The following is a 22,476-nucleotide window of genomic DNA, read 5'->3' on the forward strand; positions in this document are numbered from 1 at the left end:
ACCGAAAGTGTTGAAAAATCAATTGCCTGGGGGAATAGAAAGATATTGGGGGATGTTGAAGTTTAAGAAGGGTATGTATGCTGTGGGCTTCTTTATGATTTGGGAAGGTATAGGTGATGGGATGGGGATGGAAGATACTAGATTTATTTCACTTTGAAGTCAAAGTTTCTCTGGATGCCTGCCATTGGGTGACTGTGTGTATGTCTTCAGGTCAATAGGACGGGCATTTCAAGAAGTCTAGTTTTCTTCTATACAATACACAAACTTCCATGAATCTCCCATACACCTGACCTTCTTCTCATCAACCAGCTCACAATCCTAACCATACACAGGCACTGGACATCCTCGAAGACCACGTCCGCGCACGCCATCTCAAAATGGGGGTCGGCACCTACCGAATCTTCAACCCCTTCCACTCCCTAATATCAACCTCCGACCCCCAAAACATGCAAGCGATCCTCGCCACCAACTTTACCGACTTCGAGCTCGGCCCCAGCAGAAGCCAAAACATGTTTGAATTACTCGGCAACGGCATCTTTACCGCGGATGGCGAAGCATGGGCGCACTATCGTCAACAACTCAAGCCCCAGTTTTCCAGAGATCAAATAAGTGATCTAGAAGCCGCAGATCATCATCTCCAGATTCTCTATCGAGCACTTCCTCAAACAAGTTCAGAGGAGGTAGATCTCCTTCCTCTATTACCTGCGTTTCACAATGGACGTTAGCACAGAATTCCTCTTTGGAAAATCAGTCAATAGTCAAACGACCGCTCTACAGTCTATTGACTCAGGCAACAACACAGAATTGCAAGCTGAGGAGAAATTCGTGCAAGCGATGTCTTACTCCCAAGACTACATAATTTTCCGCGTGAGACTCTTCAAATTATGGTGGCTGGCGCGCTCTCAGAAGTTTCTGGACGCGTGCCAGATCTGCAAAGATTATGCCGCCGATTTCGTACAGCGAGCTCTCTCTTCTACTTCTCCAAAGTCTGCATCTCTCAATACCGCCCCACCCGCAGCCAACCCCGAGAAAGAAGAAAAATACATCCTTCTCAACGCTCTCGCCACCCAAACCCGTAACCCCACCGAACTCCGCGATCAAATGCTACACCTCCTCTTCGCCGGCCGCGACACCACCGCCGCGCTCCTCGCCTGGACGCTTCTCTTCCTCTCGCGCAATCCTGCACGCTACACCAAATACCGTTCTATTATCCTCTCGCACTTCGGCCCCCTATCTTCCTCCTCCCCTCTCTTCTTTCACCACCCTCAAAACGTGTAAAACACTAACCCACATCCTCTACGAAACTCTCCGGCTTTATCCTCTCGTGCCCATGAACTCGCGCGTCGCGATCCGCGATACCGTGTTACCGGTTGGTGGCGGAGAGTGATGGGAAAACCCCGATAGTGGTTAGGGAGGGGTGAGAGGGTAACGTATAGTACGTACGTGATGCATCGACGGGGGGATATATGGGGGGAAGATGCGTTGGAGTGGAAACCTGAAAGGTGGGAGGGGAGGCGATTGGGGTGGGAGTTTGGGGGGTTTAGGGCTAGTTTGGATGTACAAATCCGCGCTGGATCCGCTGAATATTCCGCTCTTTTTGAAAGCGGATTTTGAATTCATGTTTGGACGTCAAATCGCGGATTCCGTCAAATAATCCGCATTTCAATGAATTTAGTGTATTTCGAGGTGGGGAGGAGGTGGATCACTCTAAATGACACTAAATAATCCGCGTTTTTTCACCAAATTTGTATGGGAAAACAAGGGCGCGGATTGAAAACGAGGACTAGAAAAAGCAGTCCTCGTTTTCAATCTGACAAATAATCCGCGTTTTTATAGGCTCTTATAGGCCTTTCACCCTATATCCATATAGTATTATAATGATATTAGTGCTTCAAATACCTAAGTTTATAGGGTATCTTTATTTTTCTTCAAATCGTCTCTAATTTCGATTTAGATTACTTTACATTTCTATTCCCCACATACTAGAATATATATAGCTTAGTTTAAAAGTAGATTCTTCAATATTCTTTCTATTATAGCTTTAGATTCTATTAATGATTTAGATTGTAAACTGCCTTTTTCTTATTCACAATGAACGACGATGAGGTTGATGATTCTGAACAGTTTATTCCTATCTTGATTTATAATTTAGCTGCTGTTATTGGCTCTTTTTATTGTACTCCAATTTCGAAAAAAAGAACTGGTACTCCTGGTGAATTTAAAACACAATCTCTTCTTGATTCTAAACACCCTCAACGTTGTCAAGAACAACTGCGTATGCCTCTACGCACTTTTCGACTTTTGATCGAGTTTTGTCACGAAAAAACAAAGCTACAACACTCTCAATATGCTTCAATTGATCAAAAACTATACGTATTTCTCTATATCGTAGGCCAGCGTGGAACTATACGTAGTACAGCTGAAGCCTTTTCTCATTCTGAAGAACAATCCATAGGTACGAAAAACACCTTATATAAATCTACTTATTGGTTTATTCTAATGCGCTTTAAGATGGTTTTATCAAGTTTTAGATGCTATAATGATATTATACCCATTAGTAGTAAAGCTACCGGATCCAACTATACAATTCGCTCTTCCTCGAGTAGCAGAAGATGAAAAATATCGTACATATTTTGCGAATTGCCTAGGAGCTCTCGATGGCACCTTTATTCCAGCAACGGTACCTTTCGAAGATCGATCTGCTTATTTCAATCGAAAAGGGTATACTGCACAGAATGTTCTTGCAGTAGTTACTTTCAATTTACAATTCTGCTATATATTAGCCGGTTGGGAAGGTTCTGCGAATGATCAAAAGGTGCTTTCAGATGCTTTGATTTCAAAAGGTTTACGAATTCCAGAAGGTTATTATTATCTAGGTGATGCAGGATATGTAAATACTGGGCAGGTTCTTACTTCATTCAAAGGGGTAAGATATCATCTACAAGAGCAATTGGGATCCAATAAGACACCCAAAACACCAGAAGAGCTTTTCAACCTTCGACACTCTTCTTTACGAAATGAGGTTGAGAGAATTTTTGGAGTACTCAAAATGCGCTTTCCATTTCTAACACAACACAAAAATACCCATATACAACTCAAATACGTATAGTTTATGCTTTGTGCGCTCTACATAACTTTATTCGACAAAATAGCTTCGAAGAAGATCCATTCGAAGTTCAATTTGATTGTATCATCGATTGTGTTCCAAGCATTATGGATGATACAATAATGAATTCAAGCAGTAACGAATTAGACTCTATTTCGTTACAATCTATGGACTACTTTCGACAAGGAATTGCAGAGGCTATGTGGAGAGATTATTGCAAGGTGAAAAGAGTTCGAAAAGCGCGAGAGAAAGAAAAGCAACACCGTATTGAAATAGAATTTGAATAAGTACATGTAATTAGAATAGAAAGTAATCATCAGGGTTTCTCCATTTACCATTATCTTCTGCCATAGCTTCTGGCGTTTCTTCGAATTCTTTAAGGAGTTGAGAGAGATCTTCTTTCCATTCTGTATAATGGAGTAGATTCCAAGCTCGCTTATATCTCACCCCATCTTTAGGAATCCAAAAATCCATGTCTTTTTGGATCATAGCTCTTATTAGAGGTCCACCATTCTTCAGGTCCAGGAAGCTTGATATCACTCTCTCCCTCTAGCTTCAAAATATCAGAGCTCCAAGAAGCAAGATTTCTCCAAACAGCACGTTGTCGACGACTGAATATTTTATGAGGGAGTTTATTAGGATACAAATATACTCTATTAATATATTAATAATTTGATATAATAATAAGTGAGGGATAGTAAGTGAGAAAATGGCTAGGGAGAAATGGCTAGTGAGAAAAAATCAAATAAACCTACCCAGGACGAATCTTTCACCCATGAAAAATCCGAAGATTCTTCATCAATTTTTTTCGTTTAGACTCTTTAAATTAGTCATAAACTGCTCTACGCTAGCTTTCCAAGCTCTAATCCAAATCAAAATCCCAGAAAGTCCAACTGCCTAAACTTATATATTAGCATTTATAGAACCAAATAAACATTACACCTTCATACTTGTTTAATTCTTGATTGATATTCAATCTTTCAAGTCAATCTTTTCAAGCTCTCTAACTTCATGTTCTCTTCTTTATCATCAGATTCCTCCTCTTCCTCTTCCTCTTTCTCGTCAATATCGACTTCCCAACCCTCAAAATCTGTTTCGGAATCATCTGATTCAGACTTCTGATACAGGGTTATCGTTGTTTTGAACAAGGTTTTTTGCCTTCAACGCTTTTCTAAATAAAGTAATTAAAATCAGATTTTCATTTGGGATCCACGTACTGGGATTGTCGCATTTCGATATTCAATCGAGTTTGTGCAACCATTTCATCTTGTCTATTCTTCGATGCCTTTAAAAAATCAGAAGTTTTGCGAAGCACTTTCAAAGCGTAGGAAATCTGATGCTTTTTCCTATCTTTCTCTTTTTCGACTTCTAGCTCTTTAGGTGTCATTCTTGCCTTTCGATTGCGTGCATTTCTAGCTTTTCGCTTTTGCGAATATTCTTCTTGCTTTCCCTGTAGCTTCTTCTTATTAGATTTAGTTACTACTGGCATCTTTTTGATTCTTTGAAGCTTAGAAGAGATTCAATATTATAAATATAACGCTTATTATTGTTGTTGTTATTGTTGTTCCTAAAAGCGCGTTGTTTGTGCTGTTTGTAATATTTTCGTATTCGGAATAACTATATTCCATGAGAAATAAGTAGTATGATTGGTTGAATTACGCGACACGTGATACATTAATTCACAAACACGCGTTTCTAAACATTTAATTTTTCAACGCTTATTCCTTTCGCCCCCATTCTTGAAGCTTTTTAGGTATGCACCCCTTGAATATTTGAAACCTTTTCTACAATAGACTGAAATGATTCAAATCTAGGCCTTGAAAGCGCTACATTCCAGGAAATCCTGTAGCTGTAATATAAACTACAAACGCACTACATAGGGAAGCTATGTCACGTACTAATATCGGAAAGAGATCAACGAATAAACAAGAGCTAGGTGTAGGTGGAAGGTCACCTTTTTTTAAAAATAAGAGTGTAAAGAAAGCTTCGAAAGCAAAGGTTCAAAGTGCAAGAGAAAGAAGCCTAAAAAAGAAAAGCAGAAGTTGCTAAAAGAGCTCACCGATGGAAAGCGGGGAGTAAGTAAACCTTTTCTTGATTTCTAAGCTTCTTTCTTACTAATTGAGTATAGCGGTTGCATTACGAGAGATTAAAAAGTATCAAAAATCGACCGAATTGCTCTTGAAAAAAGCCCCTTTTCAACGTTTAGTTAAAGAGGTTTCGGATCAATTTGCACTTGGTGGAGAGTGTTGGAGGTGGAATGCTGCTGCTCTTGTAGCAATTCAAGAGGCAGCTGAATCCTTTATGATTACTCATTTTGAGAGTGCGTTTTCTATTCTTTCTATTTATCAATTGAGTAGATTATTGATTTAATTTATAGTGCTACAACATTGTGCATTTCATGCAAAGAGGCAAACTATTAAAGACACAGATAGCATTTTTCTTCGAAGAATGATGGAGCTGGCAACCCCTGTTATTGGTGGATATTACACCTTGAGAGGCTAAACTTTACAGTTTTCTCACTAGCCGTTTCTCACTAGCCGTTTCTCACTAGCCGTTTCTCACTAGCCGTTTCTCACCAGCCGTTTCTCACTCGCCATTTCTCACTAGCCAGCTATTACATACTTATATTCTTTATTTCACATACCTAGGGCTGGTGAATAGGTGTCATTCGTACTCATATATTGTTAATATCAAATAAGACAAAGGTATTGAAAGATATAATATTAATATCTAATTGAATAAATACAAAGGTTACATTGATAAAAACATACAATAAAGAGAACAGAGTGAATAGAACTGCCAAATCAAAAGCTATTAGAACTTGGAAGCCACCCTTCATTTAAAGCTTGTTGTAAAGGAGCGGATAATAGAGGCATTTCATTATTTTCCTTTTCGTGCTGCTCTTTAAGCTCTCTACAGATCTTATCCACAAACTCTGCTTGAAATGGGCCTATACGCATAAACATCAGCAGCTCACCATAAGATTGGCGAACACCAGGCACCGGATATTGTAGGAAATCAACAAGCTTGAAAGCAATATCAGCCCCTAGGGACTCATATTTGCTAGGGTAGTTTTGTGCGATCATATAGTATGCTTGGTGCCAAAGGGGCAGTGGGTTGTCGACTTGAGTATGTAAGGCGTTAGAGTGGTTTTTCGATTTATTAAAATCTCTTAAAGATTTATTAATATGAAGTAAACTATCTGCAACTTCAGAAGAGACAGTTTTTCGAGGCCTTTTCGATGGTGTGTAGCTTGCAATAGATTGTTTATATCGCTCTGTTTCTAACTATAAATCAGTTAATAATAAAATACATCTCAAAAATATGAATTCCTTACCTTGTGTGTCCCAGAGCTATGTTTATTCCACCTTTTAGTGCTCTTATCTGAGAAAGGTATAGAGCGTATTGAATCAGCAAGATTATCCTCCTCATCCGAAGAAACGATTGTTTGTTGCATTAAAGCTGTAGGGTGATATGCAAATTTACCACTAGCTGTGCGAGTTTCGAATAGAAATTGAAGAATCGACCAGCTCTCTGTATAGTGACTTCGATGCCAACGATATTTTCGATTATTAGCTTCGCTTGCTTGTAGAAGCGTTTTCCATAGATGATCAGGTGCATAAGGCTGCATAGTGTCGTTCTTTTCATTGAATCTAGTGCCCCAACCAGATAGGTTAAGAAGATACCGACACTCTACATAACGTCCCTTGATCTAAATCAAATCAATTAGATCAAATAAACAATAAAAAAAGAGGATGTTCATATCGAATTGATTTTCTTTTTAATTTGATCACCAGTTAGATTCTCATTACTATTAGTGCGTGTCTTGTGCTCTAAAGCAATAGCTTGTGCAAATTGACTATAATGAAGTGTTCTCCATCCAGTGAATTGACCTGGTCGTTGACTAGTCTTCTGTAGGATGACGTTGCCATTAAGTGTAAAAGAAGCTTTTCGTAGGGTTTCCATTTGACTGATTCGTAGATTTCTTCGAAATATCTTTGGTCTCAGTTGCCGGGATCCACTGATTTATCCTCCCTTCAATGGTGTCGGTAAGGGGTTCTTTTCACTTTTTGAACCACGACAGGTGTTATGTTTGGGTCTTGCTTGTGTTGTCGCTATTATCGACACTCCCTCTCGTCGTCCATCGTTTCTCATCGCTGTCTGTATCGATGTTTGTTGAGAGCCTCTCATCGGTTCGGAATCCTGCTATATATTATACATTAATATAATTAACAATAAGCTTTATTTGAATCAAATACCTGTGTGAGCTTTTCTTTTTTGTAGAGGGTATCTTCTTCTGATTGAAGGTGGTGTCGTCATTGTAGAAGGAGCTGGATAGTGAATCTCTAATGGGAGAAGAGGAGGAGGTTATCATGATCTTTCGAAGTTGGCTTTGAGATTCGGTTGCTTTTGCTGTAGGTTTGGGCTTTCGTTTGGAATGACGAATTGGGGGAGAGGGACTTCGAGTTCGAGATCTTCTACCTCTTTTTTCGTACAGATATAAACCTTCGATTGCCATCGTCCGTCAATAATTTTCGACTTCCTAGACGCTTTCGAGGTGTTTTGGGTAATGATTGCATCAGTGGCCATTGAAATAATTTTATATATAGAAAATAGCTTCAAAAATACTTCAAAAAAAGGTTCTTTCTTTGAAAAAGAAAAGAAAGAAGAAAGATAAAATCAAAATGTGTTCTTTTCCATTCTAAGCACTTTTTCAAGATCATTTACTCTATTAAAGCTTTTACATAGTTCTCAATTTTAAATATGGGGTTTTAATATCGAATGAAGTTTAAATGAATATTCTAGAAAAACCACGGATTATTTGGCGGATTTGACATCCAAACTATAAAACCACAGATTAATAATCCGCTCTTTTTGAAGCGGATGATGCCACCGCGGAAATCCCGCGATGGCACAAAAGTGCAGATTATTTCAGCGGATTCAGCACGGATTTTACATCCAAACTAGCCCTTAGTGGAGGGGCGAGAGTGTGTATCGGTCGTGAGTTTTTTTTCTTTTTCGTTTTTATGTTTTGGGTTATATTATAGGGATGATGCGGATTTTCTGGATTGATTGGTTTGTGGTTTATTGAGTTCATTTGTACACGCATACATAAGAATATCACGAAATAGAGCACAACGTAATAGCACGCGTAAGAAAGAACAGAACGGGACAGGATATCCGACTAACACCCCCCTCTCTACAGAACAATACGCACTCAACGAAGCCAGTTTTGTGATCGCGCGGTTTCTCAAAAATACGAAAGAATCGAAGCGGTTGATATGAGTGGAGAAGATGGGTTGTTGGGAGAAGAAAACTGAGTTTTGACTATGTCGCCTTATGAGGTGAAGGTAAGATTGTTTGCTGCTGGGGAGTAGGGCTTCCTTGGACTCTGGGGGTTGGAAGGAAGGGGAAGAGATGAGTTTGGGGGGGGGGGATGGTTAAGTGTGATGAATATGGTAATGTGGGAATCGAAAATGAAACATTGTAGACGGGCTGATATAGAAGAGAATGAAAGAAATGGAGACGTGTCAATGCAAAGAAGGAAATGAAATAATAAATTCATTCATAAATGCCCGACGTGTTATTTACGCTGATTAAAAGAATAAGAGTGTGTAAGCTTGGCCAGCCATTTATATGGCACTAGTCGCGCAACCCAATCTAGTCCATATACAGAGAGAGAGAGAGAGAGAGAGAACCCCAAAGCTGCTATGCATCTGCTACCTGACCAAAACGCCACGCTATACCATCTCCAATCCTAAAACCCATTCATAACCTCGTATTCATAATGTCATATGTTCTAAGACCCGCCCCAATCCCGATGCTGAAATGTATAAAATGCAAAAACTCCTTCCCATGTAATATGTTTCTTGTTTGCTATTGAAGCTTGTCTTGTATCGAGTCTGCTCAATCTTTTTTACTAGCAGGTGATCTTTTTTTCTTCGTTTTCGATTCCACCTCGCCTATCTCGAGTGGTTTCTGCATCACGTATTCCTTCTTCTCTCCATCTCCATATTTGTGCGTCGTGCTCCAATCCGCATTAATGGTAGCCGGTATTCCTTGACTTGGGTTTCGAATTTGATCTGCGTGCAGCTTATCTAGACTCTCCCCCATAACTCCATATTTTGCCCAATTAACCGGTGGACACCGTACTATGTTCTGGGGTGTTGGTAGGGTCTCCCACTTTGGATTCTGGGCCTGCGCTCCATTGATCTGCTGGGCTTCCTCAGACTCCTCATCTTCATCTTCATCCTCATCACTACTACTTTCCGTATCCACGACCATTCTTCCCCTCTTCCTCGCAATTTCTTCTCTCTCCCTCTGTTCCCCTTCCTGCAAACTTCCTATAAATCCCTCCGGATCCTCCATCGCCCTTTCTTTAATCCTCTGCAACGTAACCATATCCCTCTTTGCATTTCTCATCTGCAACTGTAATATCGAAATCGCACTTTTCACAGCCAGAGCATCTGGATTCTGACTCAAATCGATCGTTTGTGGCGACGGTTTTGGTTGCGGCATCGATACTTGTGGCGCTTGTTGTATATGGGTATATGTTTCTCTGAGCGCATGGGCTTGCGCTTGCATGGCTGGATGGGTTGGCACTGGCTGAAGACTACTATTCTGAGCTGCGATCGTATTATTCATGATTGCGATATTCTTTCCTCCGACATGACTTCGTTGCGCGTAACCCGATGATTGCGATTCCAATCCCGCCGTTCCATTTCTCGCGGCGACTCCCAGATTCACATTCGCATTTACATTGGAGGTTGAGGCTAGCCTCGCGGCCGATAATGTAGGAGTGATGGGAGAAACGGGAGGTCGTTCGGGGCTGGCGGATCTCGAAGTGGATGATTTGTGAGTATGTGAAGGAGGAGAAGTTCCTTGAACGGGAGTCGGAGTCGAAGTATAATGTGCGGGAGTTGGCGCTGCAGAGGGAGGAGAATTTGAAGTTGACGCTGTAGGATGAGGCATTTTAATCTTGAGGATGGGCATTGCGAATTGCTTGCGCCCGCGCGCGTTGGAGATATGAGGCTGCGGAGTCGGATTACTTTTGTCCGTGATTTTGGGTTTGTTCCTTTCTAAAAACGGGAGGTCGGGATGTTTGAATGGAATGGAACTTTGAAGTTGTGTGGGGGCTCGAGGGGGGCAATGATTGGTGGGGTATCTGAATATGATTGGTTGTAATTATGATTTGCTTGGCTGAGATATTTAGTCTGAAATGTTTTGATTTATAATTGATCGATTTGGGTTGGGTTGAGTTGTTTTTGATGAAAGAGGTTGGAAGTAGTAAAAGTACTCGGTACGTGTTTGAACTTTGCGCAAACGATAGTTCAGACGGGAAGTAGGTGGGTTGGAGGAAACAAATGTATGTAAGGAACTTGTAAGACTTTACGACATTTTATTGGGTCTTTTTATGAGTCAGGGGAAATGGGGTAAATATGGAAACAAGAGATTATGAAATTATCTAAAGATTAACTCTTTTATTAGGTAGTCGAGGTAGTATTCGCGGTATTTACGGTATTTATGGTATATTTTTCTTCGCTTACAAGTACAAGAGTGGTTCGGTGGAGATTCATGTGTTTATGTCACTTCGTGGCTCTTGCTTAAGCTTGAGCTGTCTTCGAAAGTGGCCAAGCAACCAAGTAGCTAGGTATCCAACTAGTATTTATTGCTGTTCTATCTAATGGGTAGCTCTTGTTATGCATTTCTTTCTGAATCCTAGAATTCTTGAAGTGTATCACCGTCTAATAGCAAGCCCGAATAAAGAAAAGAAGCATGTGTACTACTGCTTACTGACTACTCAATTACCGCTGTTGCATTGAGCCTTCTTTTAAAACCAATAATGTTCCAAAAGTCATGTCGTCATAGCGGAAACTTGAAGATAACTGAAAATGTTTCCACAACTCTAACATTTCCCTTATTCTCTTCATCTCCCAATTTTCCCATTCTTACACAATGGATATTAGCCCTGTTGGAATTGCCAAGGCTGTTATCCCTAATTTCCCTCTAGTAATAAAGACAGCCGTTTTAGCATTGCTTTCTCGGTCCCCAAATGCTTCGGTCCAGGATGTCATCACTGAAGTCATAGTAGTGACTGCAAGACCTATGCTTAGCACTCCGGCGGCTATCTTGAAATCTCAAATACAATCTCAAATAGACTGGGGAGTATGGGGACCAATGTGGATTGCGAAGTATACCATACCAAGACCTCAAGATGATTGCCATGACAACGAAAGAGTCTATGGTGTTAGAAATGCTTTAGTGAAAGCAATAAAGGAGCTTGGGGCCGGAGATAATGCTTTCGATCTACCAGAAATTGTCGATGTGCAAGCTGAGTGGACAGGCCATCGTAGTGGAGTCTCAACTCTTGCTCGTCGACTAAACATATCTGAGTGTAAACAGTATGAGATGATGATGAAAGAAGTGGCTCCGAACAGTCCCACGATTCTTTATTTTCATGGCGGAGCTTTCTGGTAAGGAGATCATGATGTTGGATTTCTCAAACTGAACTCAACGTCTAGTCTCATGGATCCTGTTACTCACCGACCGGCAACATCTGCGTTGGCTCAACAAACTGGTGGCCGTTGCTTTTCAGTTCGATATCGACTGGCACCCCAAGATCCATTTCCATCGGCACTTTTAGATGCGTTCATCGCTTATCTATCATTGATATCGCCTCCGCCTGGCTCTTTCCATGAACCTGTTCCTCCCAAAAATATTATTTTCTCGGGTGACTCATCAGGGGCAGGATTAGCGACATCGCTTTTGCTACTATTGACAACTTTGAATCGTATGAGGATTGACCATATTCATTTTAATGGAGTGAATGTGCCAATCGATGCGACCGAAGTTGCTGGCCTTGCCATTACTTCGCCTTGGCTTGATATTTCCCGATCCCTCCCTTCCGTACTGAGGAACATTCAGTACGATATAATAGCACCACCTTCATCAGATTACACAATGCCTCATCCCAGATTTCCTCACGATTCGGTCTGGCCAGCCCGATCACCTCGTGTTGAGACCTATTGCGAGTCACCAATGGTCACTCATCCTCTCGTCAGCCCTCTTGCGGCTAAGAGAGAGCACTGGCGTGGTGTGGCACCAGTCTACGTAAGTGTAGGTTGGGAGAGTATGCAAGATGAAGCAGAGGTTTTCACGCGTAGATTGCACGAGGCCGGAGGGACAGTCATATTCGATGGGTATGTGGGTATGCCGCATTGCTTTGCTCTCATGCCGTGGAATCAAGCTGGAAGAACTGCTTTTGAGAATTGCGCGAATTTTTGTGTAGAGGCGGTTCAAGGTAAAATTAAGAGCACTAATTTTGGTTCATGGACAGATAAAGATGGAAACGTCGAGACGGTTGAGCTGGGAAAACTAGGAATGAGGAACAATGAACGGAAAGTGGACCTTGACGACGTCCTCGTAAATAAACTTCTAGAAAAACAAAGAAGGTGGAGGGTCGACCTGGAAAAGAAATTAAGGAACTGCGAAAAAGGCGAAACAATAAAGATAAATTCAATCAGGAATGGCAAGTAACGTTATAGATAAGCAGTGTTTAATCGAGTTTGAAGTATAACATGTTTTTCATAGCCTCCGATAAGCCTAAAGTCTTCAACGGCTACTCGTCCTGGCAATGAGTTAAGAATTTAAACCGTGCTAGAAAGAGAGATGAGATAGGATGTTGTGTATTGAACAATCCGTCTAGTCTGACTGTTCATTTTAGCAGACTTTGCCTTTGTCACACAAAATCTGTGAAGGGTCTTCGAACAGAATTGTGGGATGTGTGTGTGTGGAATCTCGGCAAGACACAGATCTCGTGTGATATGAGTAACGATGGAGTCACAGGCCTCAAACACTGTGTCACTCTATTTGATGAGTCGAATAGCTTCAATAAGGGCAAGCAACAATGCTGGCTTCTATGACGTTCTCGAGGCGCATCATTTGATACTTATCGTTCACACTTACACTTCATCGCTTTGTGCGCCTCGTGATATATATTACAAGGCGGGTGTGTCTTGGGTAGGAGATAACAATCTGACATCCACAATAACCTCAGACCTTGACGGCGCCCCACTTCTAGAACGCATTTCGAAGATATAATCAAACTTAAAAAGAGATCGAATTCTTATGGAGAATGGGGAAAATGCACGGCAAAATGCTGTATTATGGTGTGGAACTGATGCAATGCACGTAATAGATGAAATGCATATAATTGGAGAAGATGGTGGATGGGACCTGAAAAAAAAGACACGAGCCAAAACCCCCACTGACGCTAAATCATTTATAGTATAGCGTGCTATGGCACAAGTTAATCCGTTCCGAAAGCTTCGAGGTATGTAACGACTGAAGGAAAATGTCTAGAACTTTTCTTACCATGACCTTATGAACCATCTTATGAGCCAACCATCTATATAAATGAATGAAGATTTGTCAATATCCTCGATTGATCTACAGAATACTGGTGGGCCCTCGAAGGGCAGGCGAGTCTTGAGTACGGCTTTGTAAGGTTGTCGATATGTTCATGTGTTTGTTGTGAGAGATGTTTACTAATGTTCGAGTCCCTTCAGAATACCTACGAACCATTCATTACCACCATAGTCAAGCTTTACTATCTGCGAATATCATGAGGTTATGTGAATATTAGAAGAATTTATGTTATTTTGTCATTCATTAAAACCCTTTCATCTGATCTTTATCCTTCATTTCATCTCTAAGCTGGAGAAAGCATCGGAACCTGGTTATTGCCTCTTCTTTTCACCACTTGGACACCTTATACCATAAAAGAGACGAACTTGATTGCATGGCAGAGAAAGATATTCAATATTGAAGATTTGAAAGAAATAATTGGTGTGGTTTACGCAAGTTTACATTAGATGATATACCCCTCTTAAAGTACCGTTGCCTGGCAAACATTCTCGGCATACTTCACCTATACTACCATCATTGGACAATTGATTCTTCTTCATCTTCCTCTCCTCAAAGTCTGTCCAAAACAACTTTGCTACTGAATCGACCGTTCTCTCCGCACTCTTTTCAAAATGGAGGAATATGCAACCCAGCCCTGTAAAGATCCCTTCTTCATTCCTTCTACTTATCCTCCTCCTCCCAAGACTCCAGCGTTTGTTTTTAGCTCAATTACTGATGATCCTGATTATGAAGCTACTCAGCCTACCGACGAAGCAATTCGCCTTGCTAACAGAAATTCTGGTTTGACCGACGAAGATGCTTCAGATATTGTTTGCATTCTCCATCCTGATTCCGATCTGGCGCGCGAAGCTTGTGCCGAAATCAACAAACTGCACCCCAAGAATACAATCAGCCTTGAGGGTGGTAATTCTTACTTGACAGCAGAAGGTCAGGTTCCCTGCGACCTGGCACTTCGACTATCAGCCAATCTGAAAGATGAAAATTTGGGCTGGATTTTTGGTCGAAGTGAGGAACGATGCGACTTTATGATAAGAGATGGCACACCTCCTCAGATAAGCAATCAACACTTCCGCATTTATCTCAATGAACATGGCTTCCTCATGTTAGAAGATATGTCTACTAATGGTATCTCTGTTGATGGTACTATACTCCGACTCAAGAAGAAAAACAATGGGAAACCTTATCGACAAACTATCGAAAACGGGACTATTATATCCCTTGCTTTAAACAAGCCTGTTGCCCTCAGTATCAATTTTGTTGTTCGGATACCCAGACGTAGTGATGAAGCTCAAGAGGCGTTTGAAACAAACTTCGCCATTCACGTTCGTCGAATTCAAGAAAGGCAAATTCGGCGTCGTGTGGCGGGTGGTGTGGATAGACAGCCAGTAAGTGATTGTCTTGCCCTTAAAGGAAAGCACAATACTAAAAGATTGCAGCTTAATCTCTTCCCCAATGCTGCCAATCGTGGTAGTGCGGAGTCTTCATCAATTTTCAGAAAGCGAGAATGGAGAGGTGGTTCAAAGTACAACAAGCTCGACATGATTGGCAAAGGCGCTTTTGCTGTTGTTTATAGGGTGACTGATAAACGAACTGGAGTTCCATTCGCTGCCAAGGAGCTTGACAAGAAGAAGTTTTTGAAGAATGGAGCCAAAAATATTGATTCAGAGATCAAGATCATGAGCAAGATTCATCATGTAAGTTCATTCTTGTCCCTTTGTTTTTTCACGCACACGCTCACATGCTTCAGGATAATGTGGTTTCGTTTGTCGAATGTATCGACTGGGATGATTATCTATACATTATCATGGAGTTTGTTCCCGAAGGGGACCTTACATCCCTCGTTACAATGTGCCATTTCCTTCCGGAACATGCAGTCAAGAGTATGACTATTCAACTATTAAGCGCATTGAAATATCTTCATTCGATAAATGTCACCCACCGCGATATCAAGCCTGACAATATTCTCTGCCAAAGTCGAAATCCACTGCACGTTAAACTGACTGATTTTGGTTTGTCGAAAATGATTGATACGGAAGACACATTTTTGCACACTTTCTGTGGCACATTGCTATATTGTGCGCCAGAAGTTTATAACGAATACCCCCAATATGATCGTACAGGTCGAAGAACCAACCGACGCAGTGACGATTCAACAACACAACAGAGATATGATCACGCTGTCGACGTTTGGTCGCTAGCTGGTGTGCTTTTCTATTCATTTTGTGGGACTCCGCCATTTCCCGTTGGAGCTGCCTCGCATCATACGCAAATACTTCAAAGAATAATGACAGTGCCTTTGGATGTTAGGCCCTTGCAACGTTGTGGAGTATCACCTAATGCAATTAGATTTGTCATAAAAATGCTTCACACCGATCCAGAGCATCGTGCCACTATCGAGGATCTAGAGCAAAGTCCTTGGTTGACAGGAAACGACCCAGATCTTGATGAAACAGAGGATGAAGACGTTGGACAACTCGAGGTACCCGCTTCTCAGTTGAGTTTGCTGGATGATCCCGAAAACAATGGTGAAAATGATGAGTTCGGTGAGGAGACGATTCAATTCCAACCTCGTGAGATGCCGGGCAGCTTCAGTACCAATGAGTCGGATGATGAGAGATCTTTGGAGCTCGCAAGCTCAATTCCGAGTGACTTTGGCACGGGAACAAAATTCACAACCGCCGAACAAATCGAAGGAGATGAAAGCTATGAGTTCATCCGGAATCCTGCAAACGCTGGTCGCTTGTTTGGCGAAGTTAATGTAAATTCTTCTGCCTTGGGAAGTTCTGGGGCTGTTCCAGTGGATCTCCCAACTCCGATTCAGCACATCGGAAATAATAAACATCAGCAGGTTTCGAAACATGACGACACACTTCCAGTCGCAAAATTCAGGAGTCGTCTTGAAGCTGCGAGCGCCATGCCAAAGACACCGCTCCCACCTCCACCTCCACCTCACCCTCGCTTTGTGACTCCAGCTGCGAGGCACTTCGAAAATGGAGTTGTTCAAAATCACTCAAGCCTTCTGGGTGCTGTATCCCAACTAGGTCATCTGCAGATGAATTCTCCCTTGATTTCACCAACCGAAATTATAACTCCCTATTTGTCAACTCTGTCGCATGCTCAGGCTGCCAACATTAGTCTTCGAAGACCTCGAGAAGTTGGCGGCTGGCAACCTGAGGAGTTTCCACCGCAAAAACGCCGAAAGTCTGCGCGAACAATTGATGTCATGGTACCCCCAGAAACATTTTGGAATCCTAGAGATAAGTCGACTCATCATGAACATTATCCACCGATGTCAGCAGCGGATTGGAATCGATATGTTGAGCTTGCCAAATCCAAAGGAGAGAAATTTCAGCATGGCTGTACAATATTTGAGAATGTAATGGTTAGCTTCAGAAGCAATAGCAAAACTCCTTCGATTGGCTCGAATGTATCGTTTCGCGCTCAATCCGAACCTTTAATTGAAGGAACAAAACGATATTTACCATTGGCGCGCGATGAACGAAGGCTCAGCGACGACGCTTCTGTTCAACAGAGCATAGCTTCCAAGGAAAATTTGTCCGTCAACACCGATGCCCTTGCGCCTGAAGTAGCTCAGAACTCAGAACCTTCTTCACCAGTCAAGATAGGCGCGACAAATGATGAAGAAATCATTTCTTCAATTGAAGCCGCGACGGAAGGTACATCAGCTATAATTCCAAACATCGATGCATCTGCAGCAGACGATTTTCAGGTCCCTAAGCGCGTGCTTGCAAAGTTTTCTGCAACTCCAGATTCTTGTTTACCAACCATTGCTTTTAATATTACGGAAGCATTCACATCTTGGGGCCGCGGCTTTTCCAACACTATCCGATATGCAACTCGTGAAGATGTCCGAATAGGTGTTCCTAGATACGCATTCAAGCTGATACTATTCAAAAATGACTTCTATCACTCCGGTGAAAAGTATACGGAAGTCTGGAATAAGAGCCATAGTGAAGAAGAAGAACAAGGCTTCAGATTCTTGATCTCTACCAAGTCCTCGGCAGGTCTCAAGATCAATGGGCAAAAACTTCCAAGTCATAATATCAGTGAGACCTTGGGCGACTCGAAGTTTTGGGGAGAAATTCGTAATGGTGACATCATCACGATTAGTGCGACAAAGAACATGTTCTTGAAACTCAAATTCGACTGTTTCTGGGGTATGGGTAAATATAATCGCCACGAGTCGAAATTCTTCCTGTACAAAGAAGAAGATCATATTGCAAAGGTCGACAGAGTATGTAACATGCTCGAAACTGCCTTTATTGAGGAGCGCACCAAAAAGATGATTGAGGAGCAAAAACTGGCCAAGGAGTTAAAACGTCAAAGGACGCAATCTTTAGACATCTGATCTCCATTGGTTTTTTGCAATTCAACTCCACAACAACGCTTCCTTAGGGACACCTCGACGGTATATTTATCTAACACAACCTTTTGTACTCTTATGAACACGAGACCTATTTTTTTCTTTTGTACTATCATCTTTTACTTACACATCCCACACGAGAGTTTTCTATCTGCTTTAGCTTAGCTTTTCTTTTCTTTTCTCTTCTTACTATTTGCTCGCTTCCTTGGCTGAATTGCTTTACTTCTTTGCTTGTTTCTATACAAGCTAATTTTTCTTCTGGTGTGAGGTTTAGATGTGGTCAAGAATCTATTCAGGTGCTTTAAGAGAGTGGGGCGGATAATTTGATACCATGATCGATGGATGTATGGGAGGGAGGGATGAATGAATGATATTGGGTGGAATGAATATTAGTGGGATCGCGGAAAGACAGAGTCAGATTGGGCTGAATTTTCAGGTTGCTAATATGAACGGGAATATGAATGATATGTACCATGGGCGAACTCAGTACACTGTAGTAGAGAAAAATATAGTTTAGATTATTCGAGAAAATACCATAACATATTAAATAAATGATTGGTGAGGTAAACTATGAATTGGCTAGCTTCTTGGAACATTTAGCTTTCCCTTTAGCTTTCTCTCTAGTTGTACTAGAGTGTTAGTTGTTGACGCTATCCACAAGTGCAGCCCTATATCGTATTGATTTGTTGGCAGAAAAACTAACTGTTTACCGAGTAATCCCCCTATTTCTTATACCTATTTAGCAACGATATATTTATTACATGTTATATATATATATATTATATTATATGAGGATGTTATATGGAATTATGGATATTCTGTAGGGAGTAACTCTTCTTGTGATTTTTATATAATTGAAATTTGGAACCTTGACTTGTGTATTGTCTGGGTGAGTAGGGGGGATATGGGAAATGAGAAATGGGAAGTGGGAAATGGGAGTTGAGATGAGTGATGGATTGATGAGTGATGAATCGTAAGTGGAAAACTTTAATAGAGTATCTATATATTTACTTATCTTGTAGAAATTTAAATCATCGTGGATAGGGAGAGGAGAGAGGAGATACTCAGGGATGTAATTCACTCACTCACTCACCTGGTCTATTAATTCGACTTGTGATTTTGATTTCGATTTTCATTTCAATTCTAGTTGCAGGTGCGGCTGCGGCTGCGGGTAAGAGCTTGGAGTTAGGGGTTCGAAAATCAGGTCCATGTACCGGTAGGTTGTTATTTTCTGGGTCGGGAGGTTAGGTATGTATGTATATCTATGGGGTATTGTACAGTGGCGGCTCGCTCGTAGGAAGTCGGGTATGTATTATATTGTGTGAAGATGAATGAATATGCGGGTATATATAGGTATAGATGAGAAGGGATATGGAGAGATGAGTATATAGTGAAGGATCGATAAGTGTGGATGGGAGGAGATGGATGGTATGGGGGGATTGTGTATTATGTGTAGCAGTTACTAGGGAGAGAGATGGATATCTAGATTTGTTAGTTCAGCGTAGCGGGAGATGATTGATTAAGGTTAGCGATACGGATGAGATTCAGATTCAGAATTTAGTAGATTTAGATTTCGAGTTAGAATCGAGTTAATCTTGTTAAACCCGCTGATATCGTAGAGAGCACTGATTTGAAGATTCGGGTTTCTATATACCTAGTAGTAGATAATCGGATTCTCAATCTTAGCAAGGCTCAATAAGGTTAGAGTATTTATAATTGTAGTATTATGATATTAGAGCACTCGAGTTACGAATTTCAAGTCTTTCATTCATTCTTCATTTATTCATTTCATGATATGTGTTTTTTAATTCTCATTCTCGATAGGTATCTAACTATCAAATTCTAAACACTGAGTTTTGTTTAAGATTACTTCTTTGCTTTTCCAAGTTTTTCTTTTAGGATTTCTTAATTCGTTTTGTTGGTGTATATTATATATATCGCATTGTATCATATTACCTACTCATTTTCAAATCACCTCGAACCTCGAACCTCGGAATTTGATATTTGAAATTTGATATTCGCTTATTTATTTGTTTATTTATTTATTCATTTGTTGGTTTATTCATTGATTCGTTCGCTCACTCACTCATTCATTCATTCGTTTACAAGATACGTTCCAACAAAATTGTGGTAGCAATTATCTTCCACCAAGGATTCCCCATCCCATCTTTCCATCCATCCATCCATACTCAGGAATTTGAACTCGTGGAATGCAAATACGAAACATAATGCTGGGGGATCGTTTGTTTGTTTATTTATTTATTTTACTTATTGATTTATTTGTTTACTTACTTATCTATCTACCATCTTATTATACCTACCTCTCTAAGATTATCCCAGTATCTTCAAACCATTCATTCATCTAGGTATTCATCTAGCCATCTATTCATCTAACCCAAGCGCTTCCTCTCATTTCAATTTCCTTACAAATTCTAAATTCCAGATTCTAAATTCTAGATTCTAGACTCCAAATTCCATATTCTAGAACATACACTCACAATCTACCTAAAATAATCTTACAGATATCCAATCCAATCCAATCCAATCCAATCCAATTCAATTCACTTCACTTCACTTCAATCCAATCCGTAACACAGCCTGATATTGCATACCTATCTATACATGCATCCAAATCCATATCCATATCCATATCCATATCCAAATCCACAACTCCATCCACAACTCCAACCCCATCACTACTACCTACCTAGTAGGTATTCAACCCCTCAACACTTCAACACCCATTCTGTATATACGTCACTCCACTCCACTCCGCCTTCTACACCTCACCCGTCACACCTCACACCTCACACCTCACCCCTCACACCTCACACCTTCCATCTCCACACCCAAAATCATACAAACACACCCAAAATCACACAAACCCACAAATCAGAACAATCCTCAAACTCTACGCCATGCATCTGCATCTGTATCTACATCTACATCTGCATCTGCAAACATAAGCATCCATCCATCATCCATGACCCAATCACCCATTAGTATTCACACACAGTGCATTGCATTACATTACATCGCATCGCATCGCATCGCATCGCATCGCATCACATGAGCACGAGGGAGATCTCAACACCAATCTCAATCCTTGGATAACCACTGACTGACGAGCCTGCAGTGAAACTATTGTGTAAGCTTACTTTTGGGAGGCTCAAACTCCTACGCACTCTGTAATATCGTAATTCTGTGCAAATGTAATGTCAGATTAATCAAGATTCACGAGTCATGATTCTTGTCAGCCCAGTGAAAATATGATTTTATGGCTGAATATTTCTATTCCATTAATCTATCGGCTTCGAAACCCGTAGTCTCGAATCACAATTCAATCTCTCTAACCGCTGTGTAAACTCTACTCCTCTTTCTCAATAATCCGCAACTGTAGAAGAAAGACGAAAATAAACGCCTTATAAACGCTTTGCCTTTTCGAACCAATCATACATGATGTATTCTCAATGTAAAAGTAGCAATCAAGAATCCTCATGACCATACCCATTCATTCATGCTATCTTCCTTTCTCCACCATGAAATCATTCCCAAAAATTAAACCTCCAAACCATCATCGTTTATGCGTAAAGTACATTATAGGAATTAAGATAAAACTTTCGACAATTTGAATTGAAATCGAAAGTAATCGGGTACGAAGTGAAAAATCATGCATCCATAACTTAAAAATTGTATTCTTAGTTAAGGGTGACGATGGCTGCAAATGCAAGGAAGATGAATGCGAGTGGGGAAGCAAACTCAGCAGCTGCTGAGGTTGGGGCAGAGGTTGCTGTGGAAGTGCCACGGGTGGAGCTGGACGAGGCAGTTCTGGATGAGGATGCACCTATGATTTGTTAGTTATAATTCATTTGTTCAAGTCAATTCAATAAAAAACATACTGGTTCTTGAGGCAGAGCTAGAACCGCTGAGAGTGGTGCTGCTGTTGCCGCTAGCGGTAGAAGAAGAAGCAGAAGTTGAGGTACCGTTTGAAGAAGAGCCAGTAGAAGAGGCAGTTGAAGAGGTGGTGGAAGATCCAGTGGAGGAACCAGTGGAAGATCCGGTGGAAGTGCCAGAAGTGGAAGATCCTGAAGCGGAAGAAGCACTTGTAGAAGAAGCAGTCACAGTTGAAGCAGCGGCAGTAGCACCTGAAACTTGGAATTGCTGACTGTAGTTTGGTGTGCTGGTGGAATCTCGGATCTCAATGGCATAGAGACTGGAGTCAAGACCGGATGATGGAGTCCAGGAGTAAGATGTTCCGGTCAATCCACTGCCGATGGTGGAGACAGTGGTGAGGGCAGTGGATGGGCCACTCTTGAGGAGAAGGGTGACAGGTCCTTCGGCATCTGACCAGGTGATGTTGAAAGGAGTTCCAGCGGTGACGGCGAAGTTGGAGTTAGTCAATTGGACAGCGCTGGCAAGAGTTGCTGCCGCAGCGGCGAGGAAGAGAGTGCTGAATTGCATTTTGATTATTGAGGTATTCTTAAAGACGATTGATTGACTGTAAAAGACTATACGTAGAGAAGAAAGCGGTCAGTTTGTTGGTTATAAGGATTGACTA

The 22,476-nt window shown here is 41.2% G+C and overlaps 4 protein-coding genes across 4 annotated transcripts; 2 read left to right on the forward strand and 2 right to left on the reverse strand.

Moving 5' to 3' along the window:
- Nucleotides 1-9,013: 9,013 nt before the first annotated feature.
- Nucleotides 9,014-10,099, reverse strand: EAF02_008665 (uncharacterized protein; the record flags this gene model as incomplete). Its single annotated transcript, XM_038904713.1, has 1 exon — nucleotides 9,014-10,099. The coding sequence occupies one exon, from the start codon at nucleotides 10,097-10,099 to the stop codon at nucleotides 9,014-9,016; it is 1,086 nt and encodes a 361-aa protein (XP_038755770.1).
- Nucleotides 10,100-11,062: 963 nt separating this feature from the next.
- On the forward strand, nucleotides 11,063-12,643 carry EAF02_008666 (uncharacterized protein; the record flags this gene model as incomplete). The annotated part of the gene is made up of 2 exons (XM_038904714.1): nucleotides 11,063-11,580; nucleotides 11,629-12,643. 2 exons carry the CDS (start codon nucleotides 11,063-11,065, stop codon nucleotides 12,641-12,643), a joined length of 1,533 nt encoding a protein of 510 aa, XP_038755771.1.
- Nucleotides 12,644-14,145: 1,502 nt separating this feature from the next.
- Nucleotides 14,146-18,455, forward strand: EAF02_008667 (uncharacterized protein; the record flags this gene model as incomplete). Its single annotated transcript, XM_038904715.1, has 3 exons — nucleotides 14,146-14,919; nucleotides 14,971-15,228; nucleotides 15,282-18,455. 3 exons carry the CDS (start codon nucleotides 14,146-14,148, stop codon nucleotides 17,901-17,903), a joined length of 3,654 nt encoding a protein of 1,217 aa, XP_038755772.1. The 3' UTR covers nucleotides 17,904-18,455.
- Nucleotides 18,456-21,616: 3,161 nt separating this feature from the next.
- On the reverse strand, nucleotides 21,617-22,379 carry EAF02_008668 (uncharacterized protein; the record flags this gene model as incomplete). The annotated part of the gene is made up of 2 exons (XM_038904716.1): nucleotides 21,617-21,762; nucleotides 21,818-22,379. 2 exons carry the CDS (start codon nucleotides 22,377-22,379, stop codon nucleotides 21,617-21,619), a joined length of 708 nt encoding a protein of 235 aa, XP_038755773.1.
- Between the last annotated feature and the right edge of the window lie 97 nt (nucleotides 22,380-22,476).

Source organism: Botrytis sinoallii (assembly GCF_014898435.1).
Source record: "Botrytis sinoallii strain Bc 23 chromosome Unknown BSIN_016, whole genome shotgun sequence".
Taxonomy (NCBI): Eukaryota; Fungi; Ascomycota; class Leotiomycetes; order Helotiales; family Sclerotiniaceae; genus Botrytis; species Botrytis sinoallii.